Here is a 16,638-nt window from a genome sequence, read left to right on the forward strand (position 1 = left end):
AAACCATTAGTTGGCCATGGTGGCACACACCTATAATCCCAGCTCTTTGGGAGAAAAAAATAGAGACGGTCTCACTTAGTTGCCCAGGCTGGAGGGCAGTGGCGTGATTTTGGCTCACTGCAACCTCCACCTCCCAGGTTCAAGTGATTCCCCTGCCTCAGCCTTCCGAGTAGCTGGGACTACAGGCACGCGCCACCATGCCTGGCTAATTTTTTGTATTTTGTACTATAGATGGGTTTCACTGTGTTGGCAGGGCTGGTCTCAAACTCCTGACCTCATGTGAGCCACCTACCCTGGCCTCCCAAAATGCTGGGAATTCAGGCGTGAGCCACCACACCCGGCCTGAAAATCTTTTTTAACCACATAAAGGTTAACAAGGTATCTCACAGCAAAATACCCAAAGAGTTTAACCTTAAAAATGAATTGCTGACCTGTTCTATGATGACAAGTGGCTGTCAAAAGTATCTTACCAAGAATATATTTTTGAAAACATTAATAATCTGCCCCTCCAAGTAGAGGAAGTGTTCAAGAATGATAAAGACAGTACACCTTCTCTTGGCTGGGCGCGGTGGCTCAAGCCTGTAATCCCAGCACTTTGGGAGGCCGAGACGGGCGGATCACGAGGTCAGGAGATCGAGACCATCCTGGCGAACACGGTGAAACCCCGTCTCTACTAAAAAATACAAAAAAAAAACTAGCCGGGCGAGGTGGCGGGCACCTGTAATCCCAGCCACTTGGGAGGCTGAGGCAGGAGAATGGCGTGAACCCGGGAGGCGGAGCTTGCAGTGAGCTGAGATCCGGCCACTGCACTCCAGCCCGGGTGACAGAGCGAGACTCCGTCTCAAAAAAAAAAAAAAAAAAGACAGTACACCTTCTCTAAAGAAATTCTTAGTTCTGAGAGAGTGTTTTGAAAATATACATTTGGAAATAGTCCCATCAATATACGACTTTGCTGCAAAATAAATGCATGTCATCTAGAGCAATTTTTTATTTTCTAAACTGCTTAAAAGTCTGCTAACTCATATTTTAGTGGGTTTTGTTCTTATTTACTTAAAATGTGAAAATGTAATAGCTACTGATCAGCTTGCCAGATGATCAGAGTAGACATCAGAGAAATTAGCCAAATTTCAACACACATGTTTATATAATTGTTAGAATTGAAGAATACTTATGGTATGATTAGTATTTAATAAATAAAATTCACTTACATTTAACAACTATAATATATATTAAATAATTAAATACATCATTAAATGAATAAGTGGGAATAAAATAAAATTCTGTAAAATTGTTTATTTTAGTTCATTCTCTCAATTTTTAATCTGTGCATGATAACAGGCACAAGATTAGTAAATTGCTACATGTGCCTAATTTATAATTTAATAAATACACATATTTGGGGGTTGAGGTTTTGTTTTTTTCCTGTCAAACGTAATAAAACATTTTCTGGAGATCATTACTAGAAGAAAATGAACTTATATTTGGATGCCTGTCATCTAGCTGAGTGTTGCCACTAACTAGTCTTGCGACCTCAGGCCACTTACTAAATCTCAATGGGCCTTAAAAAGAAGGTAAGACCAGATGTGATGGCTCATGCCTACAATCACTGCAATTTAGGATGCTAAGGCGAGAGCAGCACATGAGCCCAGGAGTTTGAGACCAGCCTGTTCAACATAACGAGAGACCCTGTCTCTAGAAAAAAATAAAAAATTAGCTGGGCATAGTGACATGCTCCTATGGTCTCAGCTACTCAGGAGGCTGAGGCTGGAGGATTGCTTGAGCTCAGGAGGTCAAGGCTGTAGTGAGCTCTGATCATACCACTGCATTCCAGCCTGAGAAACAGAGTAAGGCCCTACCTCAAAAAACAAACAAACAAACAAACAAAAAAACCATTAGTTGGCCATGGTGGCACACACCTATAATCCCAGCTCTTTGGGAGAAAAAAATAGAGACGGTCTCACTTAGTTGCCCAGGCTGGAGGACAATGGTGTGATCACAGCTCATTGCAGCCTGGAGCTCCTGGGCTCGAGTGATCCTCCTGCTTCAGCTTCCCAAATAGCTAGGACTATAGGCACACACTACCAAACCTGGCTAAGTTTTTAAATTTTTTGTCAGAGGTGGGGTCTCACCATGTTGCCCAGGGTGACCCTGAACTCCTGGCCTTAAGTGATCTACCTGCCTCAGCCTCCCAAAGTGCTACGATTACAGGCATGAGCCACCATACTTGGCCAGATTAGATAATCTTTATGATTTTAAATTTGCTCTGGATTATAATCTATCTTTCTCAAAAGCAGGCAAAACATCTACAGATCCCTTGTAACAAACTTGAGTTTTTCATACTGGTAAACTGTAAGACTAACAGATACTTCCTGAATAAATGAATGAATGCATTCAGGCTTTATTTTATGAATTATCTCTAACACACCACTATCTCAGAGAATTTCTTTCCCGCATTATCACTGTTACGTATTATCACAGTTATTTGGTTTTTCTAACACAAATTCTGTTTTTAAAAATTTACTTCATAGTTTATCTCTGTTAGGAAGTCAATTAAGTTGAGGATTTTGTGATTATTCTTACTATCAAAAAATCTGCAAAGGTAAAAAGATACCTAATTGTCACAAAAATTAATTATCATGTAAGTCCTTGGTAGCTGTCACTGCATTTTAGTAAATCTTTATTTCCTTGGTAGATGTCATTTACCTTTGTAGTTACTAAATGAATTATTTTTCCTTTAAACATGTAGCATAGGAAAGGAAAAAAAAGCAAAGAAACTGAAGCATTAAATACTTTACATGACATCTTAATGAACCCTTATAAAGTCTTTATGAAGTATTACAATCCCATTTGATGGAAACACAAGATAAGAAGGTATAATTACCCTGGCCAAGGCTACACAGCTGGTAGGATGTTGAGATTTTAATCCAGATCCGCCTGTCCCCAAACCAACACTTCTTCCCACACATCATGACCAGACGGTAACAATATTATATTACTGTGAGATGTAACTGCAACAATTTCCAGTAGCAGTATTTCAAGTGGTTCAGAATATGAAGTGAGATGCTAAAAATGCATGAAGAAGGTTACAGCAGAATCAGAGGGGTTATCAAATAGAATTGATTAAGCTTAGTTGGTTAATTGCATGTCCAAGAATTTAATGGTACGTTATAAGAAGAAAGAGTTCTCAGACTAGTGTAATAGAAAACAGACTTTACCTCAGGTTTGAAATTAGTGGAGAAAGTAAGTAGGCAAAAGCCTGTCAAGGAAAAAATAAAAGAATGCAGGAAAAAAAACATGCAATTATCTTTGACAGGGTGTATATTAACTGGTGGTGAAACCAGAGAATGAAATTCCACAGAAAAACAAGAGTTTTAAAATGAAGGCTGGGCGTGGCGGCTCACGCCTGTAATACCAGCACTTTGGGAGGCACAGAGGGGTAGACTGCATAGCAGACCCAGTCTCTACAAAAATTTAAACAACTAAAAAATTACCCTGTGCACGTTTCCATCGTGGAGTGGCCTCCTAGCAGGCTCCTCTGCAAATGGTTCCTGGCCTAGCGTTGCCAGCCCCATCCCCAGGAGTTGCCACCAAGGTCCCACCAGCCTGCAAGCAAGAGCATGGGCCACACCCTCCAGTCCCTCCAGCCTCTTGCTTGGGGCCACCCACGGCTACTACCCACACTGGGTTCCACTTCCAGTAGCAGCTCCTGCGGTAGCACCGAGTGCCATAGGGAAGCCGCCCCTGACCCCCCAGCTGACCCACGTCACTGGTGGGCGAGCTTCTTTCGTGGCCGCGCGGTATTTTTATGGTTCACAGAGCACCCGGGGCCTCCTAGGACCCCTGCAGCAGGACCGCCTGTGGCCTGGCTTGGGATGTCCCAGGAGGCAGTCCGATGGCCTGTCCAGCAAAGCCAGTGCTGGGACCCAGCCCTGACCTGAGCGGCCACCCCCGAAACCCGGGCCTGCGGAGGCGCTGGGCCGCCAGAGCCCCTCTCCGCCCTGGCGGACCCTGCAGACCAGGCGGCTGCAGCAAGCGGACACGCAGGGCGCTCTTCTCCATCAACACAGCTAACACCAAAAAGGAGACAGCCCTCCTCACTGTCCCAGCGCACGCGAGCTCTCCTGACAGCTGTAACTTTTCACCTTGCACCTCGTGGAAAATAAACGCCAAGCAGCCAGTAGACAAATAAATAAATAATAATAATTAAAAATTAAGAAATTATCTGGGCACCGTGCCACACCTGTAGTTCATGCTACCCAGAAGGCTGAGGCAGAAGGATTGCTTGAACCCGGGATGGGAGGTCAAGACTGCTGGGAGCCATGATTGTGCCAGTGCACTCCAGCCTGAGTGACAGAGCAAGGCCCCGTCTCAAAAAAGAAATCAATCAATAAATCAACTCTCTAAAAAAATTGAATACGAATTGATTTCAGGAAAAAATAAAATCACCAGGTAGCAATGATGTCAAGTAGACATAACACATGTATGCATACACATGTACAAATACATACACATGCACAAGTAAAGAGGACTGATATATACTTAGACAATACTAGTGAATGGTAAGAGGATTGTTAAAAAGCCTCACAAAACAGTTGCTCAAGAGGAAGAGAAGGACTTGAGAATGACAGGTCATTTTCAGATGAAGATAATGGCTACACTGCAATCGCTGACCAGGACCGGAGTAAAGGCACAGATTACCTTTTACACTGTTCACGTTCAAATAAGTGTGCTCAAAATGTGTTAGAGGTAATTAAGAATTCATTTCTGTAGGTACCATGAAAATTAAGATGATCATGTGTGAATGTATTTTATATGGATTACGGTTATCCAAAACCAAACATTATCAGAATATATAGTATTTGCAATCTATTGAAATTACGCTTTCAGTATCACTTAAGGCCTATAGCAAATGATTAATGCATACTTTCTTGGTGTCTTAATTGCTATTAAAAAGAAACTGGTTCACTCCAATTAAACAAAATAACACTCCCTCTCTATTGTACAGTACCTTTATCATGCACAAAAGACTCTAAAGCGTTCAATACCTTAAATAAAACTGGGGTCTCACTTCTGAGTGATGTGAAGACAATGCATCTATCAAGGCTTTTATTGATTCATTCCAAACATTTATTACTGTAGTTAATTAAATGTTTCAAGGATATGAATAGTTGCCTTTCATTATTATTTGAAGATTTCTTTTTTCTTCTCAAGAACAAAATGAACAGACTTGGGGTTCCTACCTACAAAAACCCACCTACTTTTTGTGAAGCGACAGGAAGAGTGAGAAAACTAAGAGATTTTAATCTAGTAAAATTAACCATGGTTTAATTTTATGTTTAACCAACCTAACACATAAACATAAATTAGACAAAAATATCCTGGTTAAGACAAATGCTTTTCTTATTGTTTGGAGAGATGAGAGCTACTTTATGATGAAAGGTATTAACCAATGAGGTGCCCTTCACAATGGTTGCTATGACTATTTGGTCATTATTTTAAAAACATTTATGGAACATCTATCATGTGCCAGGTGCTCTACTTACTTTATTTCATTTCACACTTACAAATCATTTTGAGTAGATATTATGATTGCATTGGAAATTGACCTCACATTTAAATATGTGTAGATGATTACATAGATAGTGAAAATGGTGGATGCAGGATTAAAAACCAGGTCTCCAAAGCATATGCTTTTCTCATGACGTTAAACTGTGATTTGTATCCCTACTATATCCACTAGGTTTTAATTAGAATATATATCAATACTGACTCCTGAGAATGACCTTCATTTTAGAGCTACTATTGGTTTAGAGCCTTCTTTCGCATTTTAATTATTGGCACGATGCCCACTAAACAATCAAATTGAGGCTATAGCATTACAAGTGGTTAATAATAATCTCACATTAAAAAATCAGCCTTTTACTCTCACTTATCTTAATGACCATCTTTGAATCTTTATCTCAAACTTCCCTAGAATGAAGCCTCTACTTCAGCCTAAGATAATGATTTTGGAAACCCAAATTGTAATGCTGCTGGAGACACAGGGATGTTTATTCTTTGAGTAAATTCAGAACCACATTTTATATATGCTACCCTTTTTGTTTTTTTTTTTTTTGAGACAGAGTCTCCCTCTGTTGCCCAGGCTGGAGTACACTGGTGCTATCTTGGCTCACTGCAACCTCTCTCTGCCTTCTGAGTTCAAGCAATTCTCTTGCCTCAGCCTGCCAAGTAGCTGGGATTACAGGTGCCCTCCACCCCATCTGGGTAATTTTTATATTTTTAGTAGAGATGGGGTTTCACCATGTTGGCCAGGCTGGTCTCAAATTCCTGACCTCAGGTGATCCACCCGCCTTGGCCTCCCAAAGTGCTGGGATTACAGGCGTGAGCCACTGTACCCTGCCTGCTACCTCTTGTTCTCTTGATATTGTGCTAAGTGTTCTCTTGATACTGTGAGAAGAAAATTAAGACAAATATTTTACGTATTATTTTAGGAGCTACATATTTTGGAGGCCAATAGAAGCTTTTTCTGTGACAGGAGTCAATAAAAGTTTAAACATTTGCTCTAAGTTAGCAATAGAAACTACTAGAAATGTTGAAGTCTGAAGCCTTACCTGCATTCAACCTGGCTTTCTCATTTAATTTCTTATTTTTATCTAAGGAATAAGAAAATTTGGACTTAAAATTAACTTTACTCTTGGAAATAAAACTTAGTATGGTAATCACACGTCCTTCTCAGTTTATGCTGCAATTCCAGGGTAACTGTTGATATGGCCCCTTCTTACTCTGCAAGTGTCCTGGCTTTAATAATGAATTATATGGTCACCATAGAGCTTCGGCACTGAATTACTGAATTAAGCTTACAATAGCTTCCTCAATTATCCTCCTCTCTCTGAGACAAAGGTTTTTTTTAGTTAGGGCTTGAAATAGGCCTTAAATATTAACAGCACACAGCAAATTCTTGTACATTATATCTCCCTCTTCATGTTTCTTCCTATTCTCACAAATAAACAATATCCCTTCCCAGTCCTTTTAAGAACTACTGTTAAGTTATACAAGGTGCCATATTTTAAGAGACTTAGAATCCAAGTGATTTTTTACTATTCATTAGTATATAATTTAAGTTAACGTTCTCTTTTTTTTTTTTTTAAATAAATGATGATGGTGAAACTTCAAGAATTTCCTAGCATAGGCCCAGGTCCAATTTTGAAATTTTTGTTCAGTAACCTTAGGTTCTTCATTTTTGGACCTCTTTTCCATATTCAGTAATATTCCCTTTCCTCACAGGTACCCTTGTGTCTCCCCAAGTTATCTTTAACAAAAGCATATGGCATCAGCATCAGTCAGTCAACCTTAGTCACTGAGCTACCTTCCCAGGCATATTTTACTTGAAGTTGTATCTTTAATTATGGAGGATTCCACTACTTACTACCTCACTAATGGTCATCTGTTATCAGTAAGTGGGTGCAGGTACAATTCTTCAGCCGGGAAAGGCTTCCTCTGGGGCAGGAAAGCTACCATGCATAGGATGCAGACACAAGTCAGCAAGGCTGACTCAGACCTGGTGTGTGTATGATTGTTTTCACTTTCCCTACAACCATTTTAAAGAAGATAAAAAGTGAAAAAGTATAATATCTTAGTTTAGTAAACAATATCTCTGTTTAGGTATTCTATTTTTTTAACGACGTTAACAATTGATCTCACATTAATGTGGCTCAAGACATCTCACTATTGAAATAAAAAATGCACTAATAAAGAGGCAATTAAATATGCATTTTCATACATTAATAATTAGCAAAGCATTACTGAACTAGAAGGTAAAAAGCTATGGGAACATAACTAATGAACTATCCATGCTAAAGTAGGCTTCATAATAAAACAAGACTTTAATAAATCTTTTATTAAACAGCTACAAATGAACCGTTTTGTTAACATCTAATAGGTAACTACTAAGCTATTTAATTCACGTGTATAAATGAGGAACTTGCAGGCAATTAATTTTACACTTGCTGAAGGACAGAGCTTTTCAATGAGAGTTACTGTACTATACCTTTAAGTGCTGCTGCTGTACTGGGCCAATTCTAAGCTTTTCCTCAGCTGCTCCATATTCTTGTAGCAGCTATTATTACATACTGAAGCAGCTTAAGTATAAAATAAACCAATGGCAAGCTACAGGCTCTCCAATGCCCTAAAAGTGAATGATCCAAAGTATAACAAATAGTGAGCTCAAAGAAAAGGAATTTTCAGGAAAATTGTAAGCAAGTACTCGGTATTATACATAGGGACCGATTGTTAATAGGAAATGATGACATAATAAGGAGATGCTTATGAACTGCAAAGGCTTTTTTGGATCTCAGTGTGATTCTAGGAGATCTGAAAGTCACTGGAGATTACAGACCAGAAGTATTCTGTTCACTGAGTGGGAATGCATAGCATACGATCATATTGATTGTCTCCAGCAAGAGCAAATGTTAAATTCATTAGAGAAAGGAAATAAACATTTTTATGGAAGCAAGAAACTGCCTGGTGAAAAAAATGCTTTAGAATAAATCCAAATGATAGCTATACTGAAACAGATAGGACAAAGTGGAAAATCCTTTTATGTCTTTTCCAGCAATTCACATAAACCGTAAGTCTACAAATCACTGAGATTTTCAAGGGTTATTACATGCCACTTTGTAACCAATTACTATCAATTTGTGCTGAAAAGAGAAAAGGGCGGGGGGAACTAAGAGAAAAATACAGAGATTTTTATTTATGCGTAACTGAGTTTTATACTTCATAGTTTATAACTTTTAAGTGGCAGTTTCAGAAAAAGTGAGAATTTGCAAAATCGGTGTATATATATATATATATAAATTGAAATAATTGTCAAAGATAAAACAATACACTAGATTAAAAAACAGTTAAAGGCAGACACAAGTCTGGATAAAGTTGTTAATATAACTGAAACTGAGTCTGAGAATCCTACTCAATAGGGAACCTTAACTAAAAAAGGAAAAATCAATGATAAGTAAGGCTGGCTCTTCACCTCCAGAGTTCCAACCAAGTGAGACTATTAAAGAAACCACAGTAGTACTGTGTCAGCACCGTGTGGGATTTTCACATCACTGCTTAGGTTGACTCACTGAGTACTGCAAGTTGAAATATCATTGCTTTTGATTAGCAACACTATAAGATGTGAGCTTTGGATAACGAGAAAACAACGAAACTATACTGCAGATTAAAATTTGTTAGCATAACAACACATTTTTTAGATTAATTATTCTGTATATTTATTAGTGACATCACATCAGCTGGTTGATTTCCTCCCTGTGTCAACTCATAAAACTATATAATATTAATTCCATTGATGATTCATTAATGGCATTACTTAGAAATGGAAGAAAATCTCAGTAACTACTCACCATGGGAATGATTTCTTATCGGGTCTGAATATAGAGAAACCAGCTACAATTTCACATATGGCTACAGTGGATTTTCTTCTAACCAACTACTTTCTTTCTTTAAAGTCCCATCAATCAAAATTTCCAGCGCAATAAGACGAATAATGAGAACACATCTTACTCTTCTCAAAATTATTCCAAATTAACTGTAAGACATGGTTCCATGGAATGCTAACTCTCCTATTGACAGTTTTTGAGGCTTTTGTGTTTTATAACATCACTAAAATTAAACACGTTTCTGAGGATTTAAGTTGACATATTTCATAAATATTTGTCAAAACAATTACTGTCAACCACAATGCAATTATCCATATTCAATTTGATGACTCAACTGGAAAATTACTTTTTCCTAATAAAATTTTTCCAAATGACAATAGTCAATCAGTGTTGATTAGCTCTTCTGTGTGTGCTAATTAATTACACTGGGTAAATTGAGGTCTGTGCTAATAACCTCAGGAAAAAAAAAATCTGTATACATGACTCTGTGTCTTAAGTGAAGAGAAATCTGCTGTTTGCCTGTTTTTCCTGTTCTTTCTCTTCCTAATTTCTCCCAGAAGAATGTTCAGTAATACAAAATAAACAATAAAACTCAACTACTCGTGGCTGAGTATAGATAAAAAGATAAGAGTTCTTTAGAACCTTGTTCTTAGGTCAAGAGTAAAAGAAAACACAGAAAGACTTTTATTGTTGACAACTAACTGTGAGGGCCTCCTGCTAGCTCATCCTCAAGGCAGAAGGGGTTGAGACTATACACCTAATGGCGAGAAATAGCAACATATTCATGGTGAGACAGTTTCTTCACCCAGAAGCTAATTTAAATCCTAATGTTAACTCTAAGCTCTAGGGCAGGGCATTTTGGGGGACAGTCTCTCAAGGGGTCAAGAGCTCTCTATTTTCTGGCTTTTCTGTGGTGATAACTCTTTTTCTCCAAGCCTAATGGAAACCCTGGGGCAGAGAAGAAATAAAGAAGAAGAAGAATGTTAGGGGAACCTCACTGCAAAGCTGCCACCAGAAGACCAGTAAGGTAAGACATCACTCTTGGTTGTGCAATACATAAGTACAAAGGAGACAGTGGCGGTTCAGCTCCTGTGCAAAGGAAGAAGGCCAAATGTTACATGCCAGGCCATCCTGAATAACGAAATGGATGAGCTCAAAACAGCTTTGGCTGATCTATATTTTTGTATGAGCAGATTACCACCTGTCAGCCAGCCTTTGCGAGAAGTCATAACTTTGAACCTCAATGAAACACTATGCTATGTGTACAGAGAAGGACCATTAAACTGCTGAAGCTTCTAGAAGACTGAGAAGCCCATGGGCCATCATCTATGAAGGAGGGCAAAACTGTTTTGTATAGCTGCAGACTACTAGTTGCACAATTACAGTCAGAGGATGGAAGTTTCAGGGATGGAGATTTCAGTTCATTGTGGGGAAAAATTTCCTAATAGAACTGTGTAAGGATGAATGGATTGTCTTAGGAAATAATCCTGTAAGGAACTTCAGAGAGTAGGCCCTATCTCCCTCATAATGTAAGAAACTATAATATCCTTAACAAATTGTCATCGGATTTGTGCTTAAGTGTTATACTTGGGGCTCCACTATGATTATATGATGTAATGAACAAAATATAGTCTGAGAAAGTACAGAAGTCTAGAACCAAGAAGATGCTAGACATGTCTACTAAATCAAGCTACATGCAACTGAGAATAGCATTTTACATCTCTGTCCTTTTCTCCACATGCCTGGTAATTTGCAGATAAGAAAAAAACAAACAGTGGTAAGGGAAAGTTTCACTGAAGTAATTTATTCTTATCTCTTGTAGGGAACAAAATGTGTGAAAAGAATGGGCACGTTCACTGACCCAGCAACTGAAAAAATCACAACAATCTGGAACTGCTTCTTAGAGAAGAAAAAAGAAAACACAACAACAACAACAACAACAAAACCCCAAAACACCACACCACAATATAGAAGTATGGTCAGTTTCTCTTGGTGAGAAACGGGTTGGACTAGCTTATTTTGAAACGTTAGACGTTACCTGCTTTCCAGTGGTACATTACTGCCAAGGACCCAGCTGTCCTGCAGCTGGACGGACTCGGGTGTGGTTTGCAGCTCGGCGGGCAAAGCAGCCGGCGGGGCCGGACTCTGGTTCCTTCTATTGGTCAGGGAGTTTCTGTTGAGAGAAGTGATGGACGGATGATGCTGTGCAGAGTGTTGCTTATGAGAAGGCGGCAAGGGCTGCAGGGTAGACTGGCCTTGATTGTTTGCAGGTTGCTCTGAAAAACAAAAGAAAGAGAACTCATTATATACATGTACGTATATGCACACTACCAATTTCTTGGGGATCCACTGCAGATGAATTAGAATTAAAAACTGCATATAAATCCATAACCTAATAAATTTGCATATTATTCTATTAAGCGGGTGTTCAGTGACATTCTCTAAGAGCAAGTTTACCCTTGATACACGAAGTTCTAATTAATATACAACAGATGGCAAAATTGCTTTTGGTTTTAATTTGTTTCAGATTTTTTTTTCATCTGGTTTTATTAACACCTACAGAAAACAGCATCTGACAGCTCCCCTAATGTGCCTTTAGATTTCAGCTTTTTTTTTAACAAACCAACCCTGAAATTAAATGGGTAATTTCAGTAGAACACAAAGGTTTTCGCAATGCATATAATCCCTATAATTATTTAATGGAGTTTTTTTAAGCTTTATTTAACTGCAATAAATTATTACAAGCTAGTTGCCTAACAGCAGTAGACTACTCTAGTTTACTGCATTTCAAATAAGGCAGATCTGCACTATGATCTACTAATAGATGCTAAGTATTCTTTAGCAGAAGGTCACTCTGTGAAGCAGATGTTGTTTCATGGGTACTTAACAGACTGAATCACATCTGATTACAACGTCAGAAGACTCATATACTTAATGACCGTCACATCCATTAGAACACACACAGAACAGATTTTCCAATTTCACAGTATGCAGTGTAACTACAATCTGAAGTAAGTCATAGGTGACCAGATAGGCTCATGCCACTATGTCAGTGATACAAATATTTTTGTTTTAAATCAGAATCATAAAGAGTCTGGCAACTTCAAAACATAAACACTATGCTGTGTTGTAACTGCTAGAAAATTCCGTATAGCTAATAAGTCATAAGTTAAAATTCAAAAATTAATATAACATGTGAGACCTACTTTCCCATCTCATTACCTAGCTTTGGACACGCTAGAATTTACGAAGACTACATTTTACCAAACAGATAGATGACTCTTTAATTTAATGCTAAGCTGATTATGGTTCCACACACATGACATGTCAATTTTGGGCTAAATGCAGTTCAAAATGCAGTATAATTTTAAAGTGATGTATTAAATCATGCTATTAATATAAACGCACATATTAAAAAAGAATAGGAAACACAAGGACTAGCTTCCATCTATGATGTGAACTCCAGCAGCGATTGTTAAGCCAAATAGCACAGTTTAACATTGTAATTCAGGTTGCATGAAATGAATACATAATATGTAATTGTTTTAATGTATATTATCAAACCTCTTTACAGGGTACAATGATAAAAATAACTCCTCTCATAGCATATAACATCAGTAATATTACATGTTTCTAATGATCCCTAATATTCCATATCATATGATTTAACAATGAATAATTTCACATGCTTGTAATGAGAGATAGAGATAACACCTAAATATACGAAAATATCGCTACTTCCTTGCAGTTTCTGATATGGGGGAACTTCAAGAATAGAGTTTCCCCCATATCAGAAACTGTGGGAATCCTTCTTGGTTTATTGCTTCGGTGTTCATGAAAAATTATGATTGTATAAATCTCAGACTGAAATCAGCTTTTGAGGGAATGGCACATACAGTTGTCACTGTGTTAGAAAAAGAAAAACTAACAGCTTAAAATTCATGAAAGATTTATTATTCAGGTTTCATATAATTAATTAGAGTTGTCTTCCTTGGCATCAGTGTATATGACTCGAATCCCTACGGATACCTTTAAGGTACATTTCAAGAAGCTGCTGATAGCATAACCGAACAAGCTATAGTTATGAGGGCCTGACCGGGTTGGTGTCAATGGAATAGAAACAAAGAGAGAACAGGGAGAAGTGTTTCCAAGGAAAAAGTGACAAGACTTTGCCTAAAAAGAAGCAGTGGTATGGGTCAGATGACTCCACGGTGCCATGAAAGAATGATATTTTTTATGTATCTATTATATAGAAGAAATTGTATTAGCTATTATACTACGTAAAGAGCAGAATATTAAAAGTTATAATAACAAATTTAAGTCCTGATTCTGTCAGACATCATGACTTTTTTCACCTCAGCTTTTTCACCTGTAATGTGAGAAATACTACTGTCCCATCCAGGTCTTAGTGCAATTGTAAGAATTCAATGAAATGCACCCACTTATTCATTTATTCATCATGCACTTAGCCATTCATCCCAAATACACTTTCTAGACTTGATGTTCCAGGAATCTGCTAGGTCAGTCACAGATGAAAGCACTGTGTAAATGGTAAAATAAAGCATTATGGAGAAGAACACTGTTACTGAAAGAGAAATGATTTTAAGATCCATTATCATTATGTTTCAATATGTTGAATTTAGAATTCTTATTCCTAAATAAAAACATAACCATTGGGAAAAACTTCCATTAAGGTTTCAAGAATAAGCAGCCACGGCTTTCCCTAGGTACACGTCTTCATTTTGTGAGTGTCTGCTGAGAACTTACAGCGCAGAAGACACCACGCAAGGATCTATGCTCTTGCCAATGGTCTGCCCTGGCCAGTGCAGCAGTGTGCTGTGTTTACTGGAACCTCTTGAGTTGACAACACAATCAGGAGGTCTACCAATAAAACAAATCCAGCTGATGAAAGCTGGGTTCAATCCAAAATTTGGTGGAACAGAATACATGCAAAGTCTGAATCATATAGGGTGGAGGGCTGGAACATTTTTTAAAATTTATTTATTTATTTATTTATTTATTGAGACTGGGTCTCGCTCTGTTGCCCAGGCTGGAGTGCGGTGGCACAATCACAGCTCACTACAGCCTTGACCTCCCGGGCTCAAGAAGATCTTCCCACTTCAGCCTCCTGAGTAGCTGAGACCACAGGCATGAGCCACCTCAATGGCTAATTTTTAAATTTTTTGTAGAGATGAGGTCTCACAACTTGAACTCCTGAGCTCAAGTGATCGTCCTGCCTTGGCCTCCAAAGGTGCTGGGATTAGAGGCATGAGCCACAGTGCCTGGCCTGGCCAGACATTTAAATTCTGCAGCAGACCACAAACAGGAGTAAAATCTGAAGATTCAGTTAGGGTCAATGCTAGCTCTACAGATTTGGGCTTACAAAACATAAGAAGTAGCTGGAGTACATCTTTATCATACCAATTTACTCAAGATAGAATAAGTATACAAAGTATAACAAGAAAAATTTCAACACTACCAAAAATAAAAATAGAATACAAGAAAAATAAAAGTGTGAAAGATAAGATAAAGTGGACAAAATATCTATCGTATAGTACTATATATTTTTAAAGAGGGACACAAATCTGGCTTTAAATAATCTACTTGTCAACACAAAGAGGGACATATAATAAGCTGCACGATTTAGAGTACTTTTAAGATCAAAAAGGTTGCTTATGAAAAACACTACTATTTTTCATTTTATTTCTGTTACAGAAAACAGAACAGTTCTTTTTAAGTTTTTTTTTTTTTTTTTTTTCTTTGAGACAAGTTCTTGCTCTGTTGTCTGGGCTGGAGTGCAGTGGTATGACTACAGCTCTCTGCAGCCTCGACCTCCCATGCTCAAGTGATCCTCCTGCCTCAGCCTCCCAAGTAGCTGGAACTACAGGCATGTGCCACCACGCTTGGCTAATTTTTTAAAATATAATTTTGGAGAGATGGGGTTTCCCTATGTTGTCCAGGCCAGTCTTGAACTCCTGGGCTCAAGCAATCCTCTTGCGGAGGCCTCCCAAAGTACTGAGACTACAGGTGTGAGGATCTGTACCTGGCTCTTTTTAAGTCTTCACATAAAGAACAATTGAATATCCAGGGAAATTTTTGCGACCAAGGTTCAAAATGGACACTAGGAAAAAGGACAGGGTCTAGACTTGGAGACTATAAAAGTGTTTAAGAATCTAATACAGCTAGGCAGATCCACACAAGAAAAACCAGAACAGCCACTGCAGCCTTTCACTTTAGACAAATTCACTGATACATACATTGAAAAAAAAAAAAAGTTCTGGATATAATGACTTTGAGTGAGTTATAGACGGGACAGTCAGACCTCACACAGTCACCAGGTTTAATGCTCCTGCAACACACCTCTGAACATGTTGATTTACTCCTAGAAAACTCCAAATGGCTTTCTAGTGCCTACCAAACTTACAATGAACTCTAAAGGTGAATATCCTATTTGGTCACGGATATCCCAAAATACATTTTTGCAAGCTCTCCCTCGTGTGTCCTCTTCGCATATTCCTTGCTCTAGCCACGCTTGGAGTAAGCAGCCACTCCATGCCTTACACCTTTCCACTCAGGCTGTGTTGCTTCTCTCTGGAAAGACATTTTCCTCCATCTTTCTATCTCCAAATCCAAACTACTTCAAGATCTAAAAAAGGTGATGCCATCTCTGTTTTCTCCAGGTAAAAATCAGTGATCTCTCCTTGGAGACGCCTTATTGTATCTCTCCCTTTTTCATGGCTCTGTTTGCGTTCCCCTCTGTGCTAGAGTTAAGGTTGTAGGGCTCATGTCCCCTGCTCAGCTCCCTACGGGCAGGATTCACATGTGATTCACCTTTAAGCTCTATGGACCACACAAGGGCAGACACTCAATAAATACTTGTTGAATAAATGACTATTTGTGAAGAATTCAATGAGAGAGAGTGAAAGTAGTAAAAGGTCGAGCTTGTCCATACTGCCTTTAACTATAAGGTAATTTGCAAACAAATATGTTGTATTTCCCTAACTTAACTCTTAGATCCTGAAAGGCGAGGACTGTAACTCAAAGTTATTTGGATTTTCTGGTACTTTTACTAAGCACGTACTTCAAGGACTCCCAAAAGTGTGCTGATTGATTGATGACATTGATATAATGGCACCTTGATGGGTCATCTCATTCAAGCAAGGAACCATGCCACTCACCCCAAAGACTGGATTTTAGG

At 38.5% G+C, this 16,638-nt stretch overlaps 1 protein-coding gene across 1 annotated transcript in view; it reads right to left on the reverse strand.

Annotated features, from left to right (window-relative positions):
• TENM3 (teneurin transmembrane protein 3) overlaps positions 1 to 16,638 on the reverse strand; it is a 662,376-nt gene that overhangs the window by 185,424 nt on the left and 460,314 nt on the right. The window contains exon 4 of the mRNA XM_011959575.1: positions 11,479 to 11,716. Within this exon, the coding sequence (XP_011814965.1) occupies positions 11,479 to 11,716 (238 nt within the window). The remainder of the gene's footprint in view (positions 1 to 11,478; positions 11,717 to 16,638) is intronic.

Source organism: Colobus angolensis, unplaced genomic scaffold (assembly GCF_000951035.1).
Source record: "Colobus angolensis palliatus isolate OR3802 unplaced genomic scaffold, Cang.pa_1.0 Scaffold5, whole genome shotgun sequence".
In the NCBI taxonomy this organism is placed as follows: Eukaryota; Metazoa; Chordata; class Mammalia; order Primates; family Cercopithecidae; genus Colobus; species Colobus angolensis.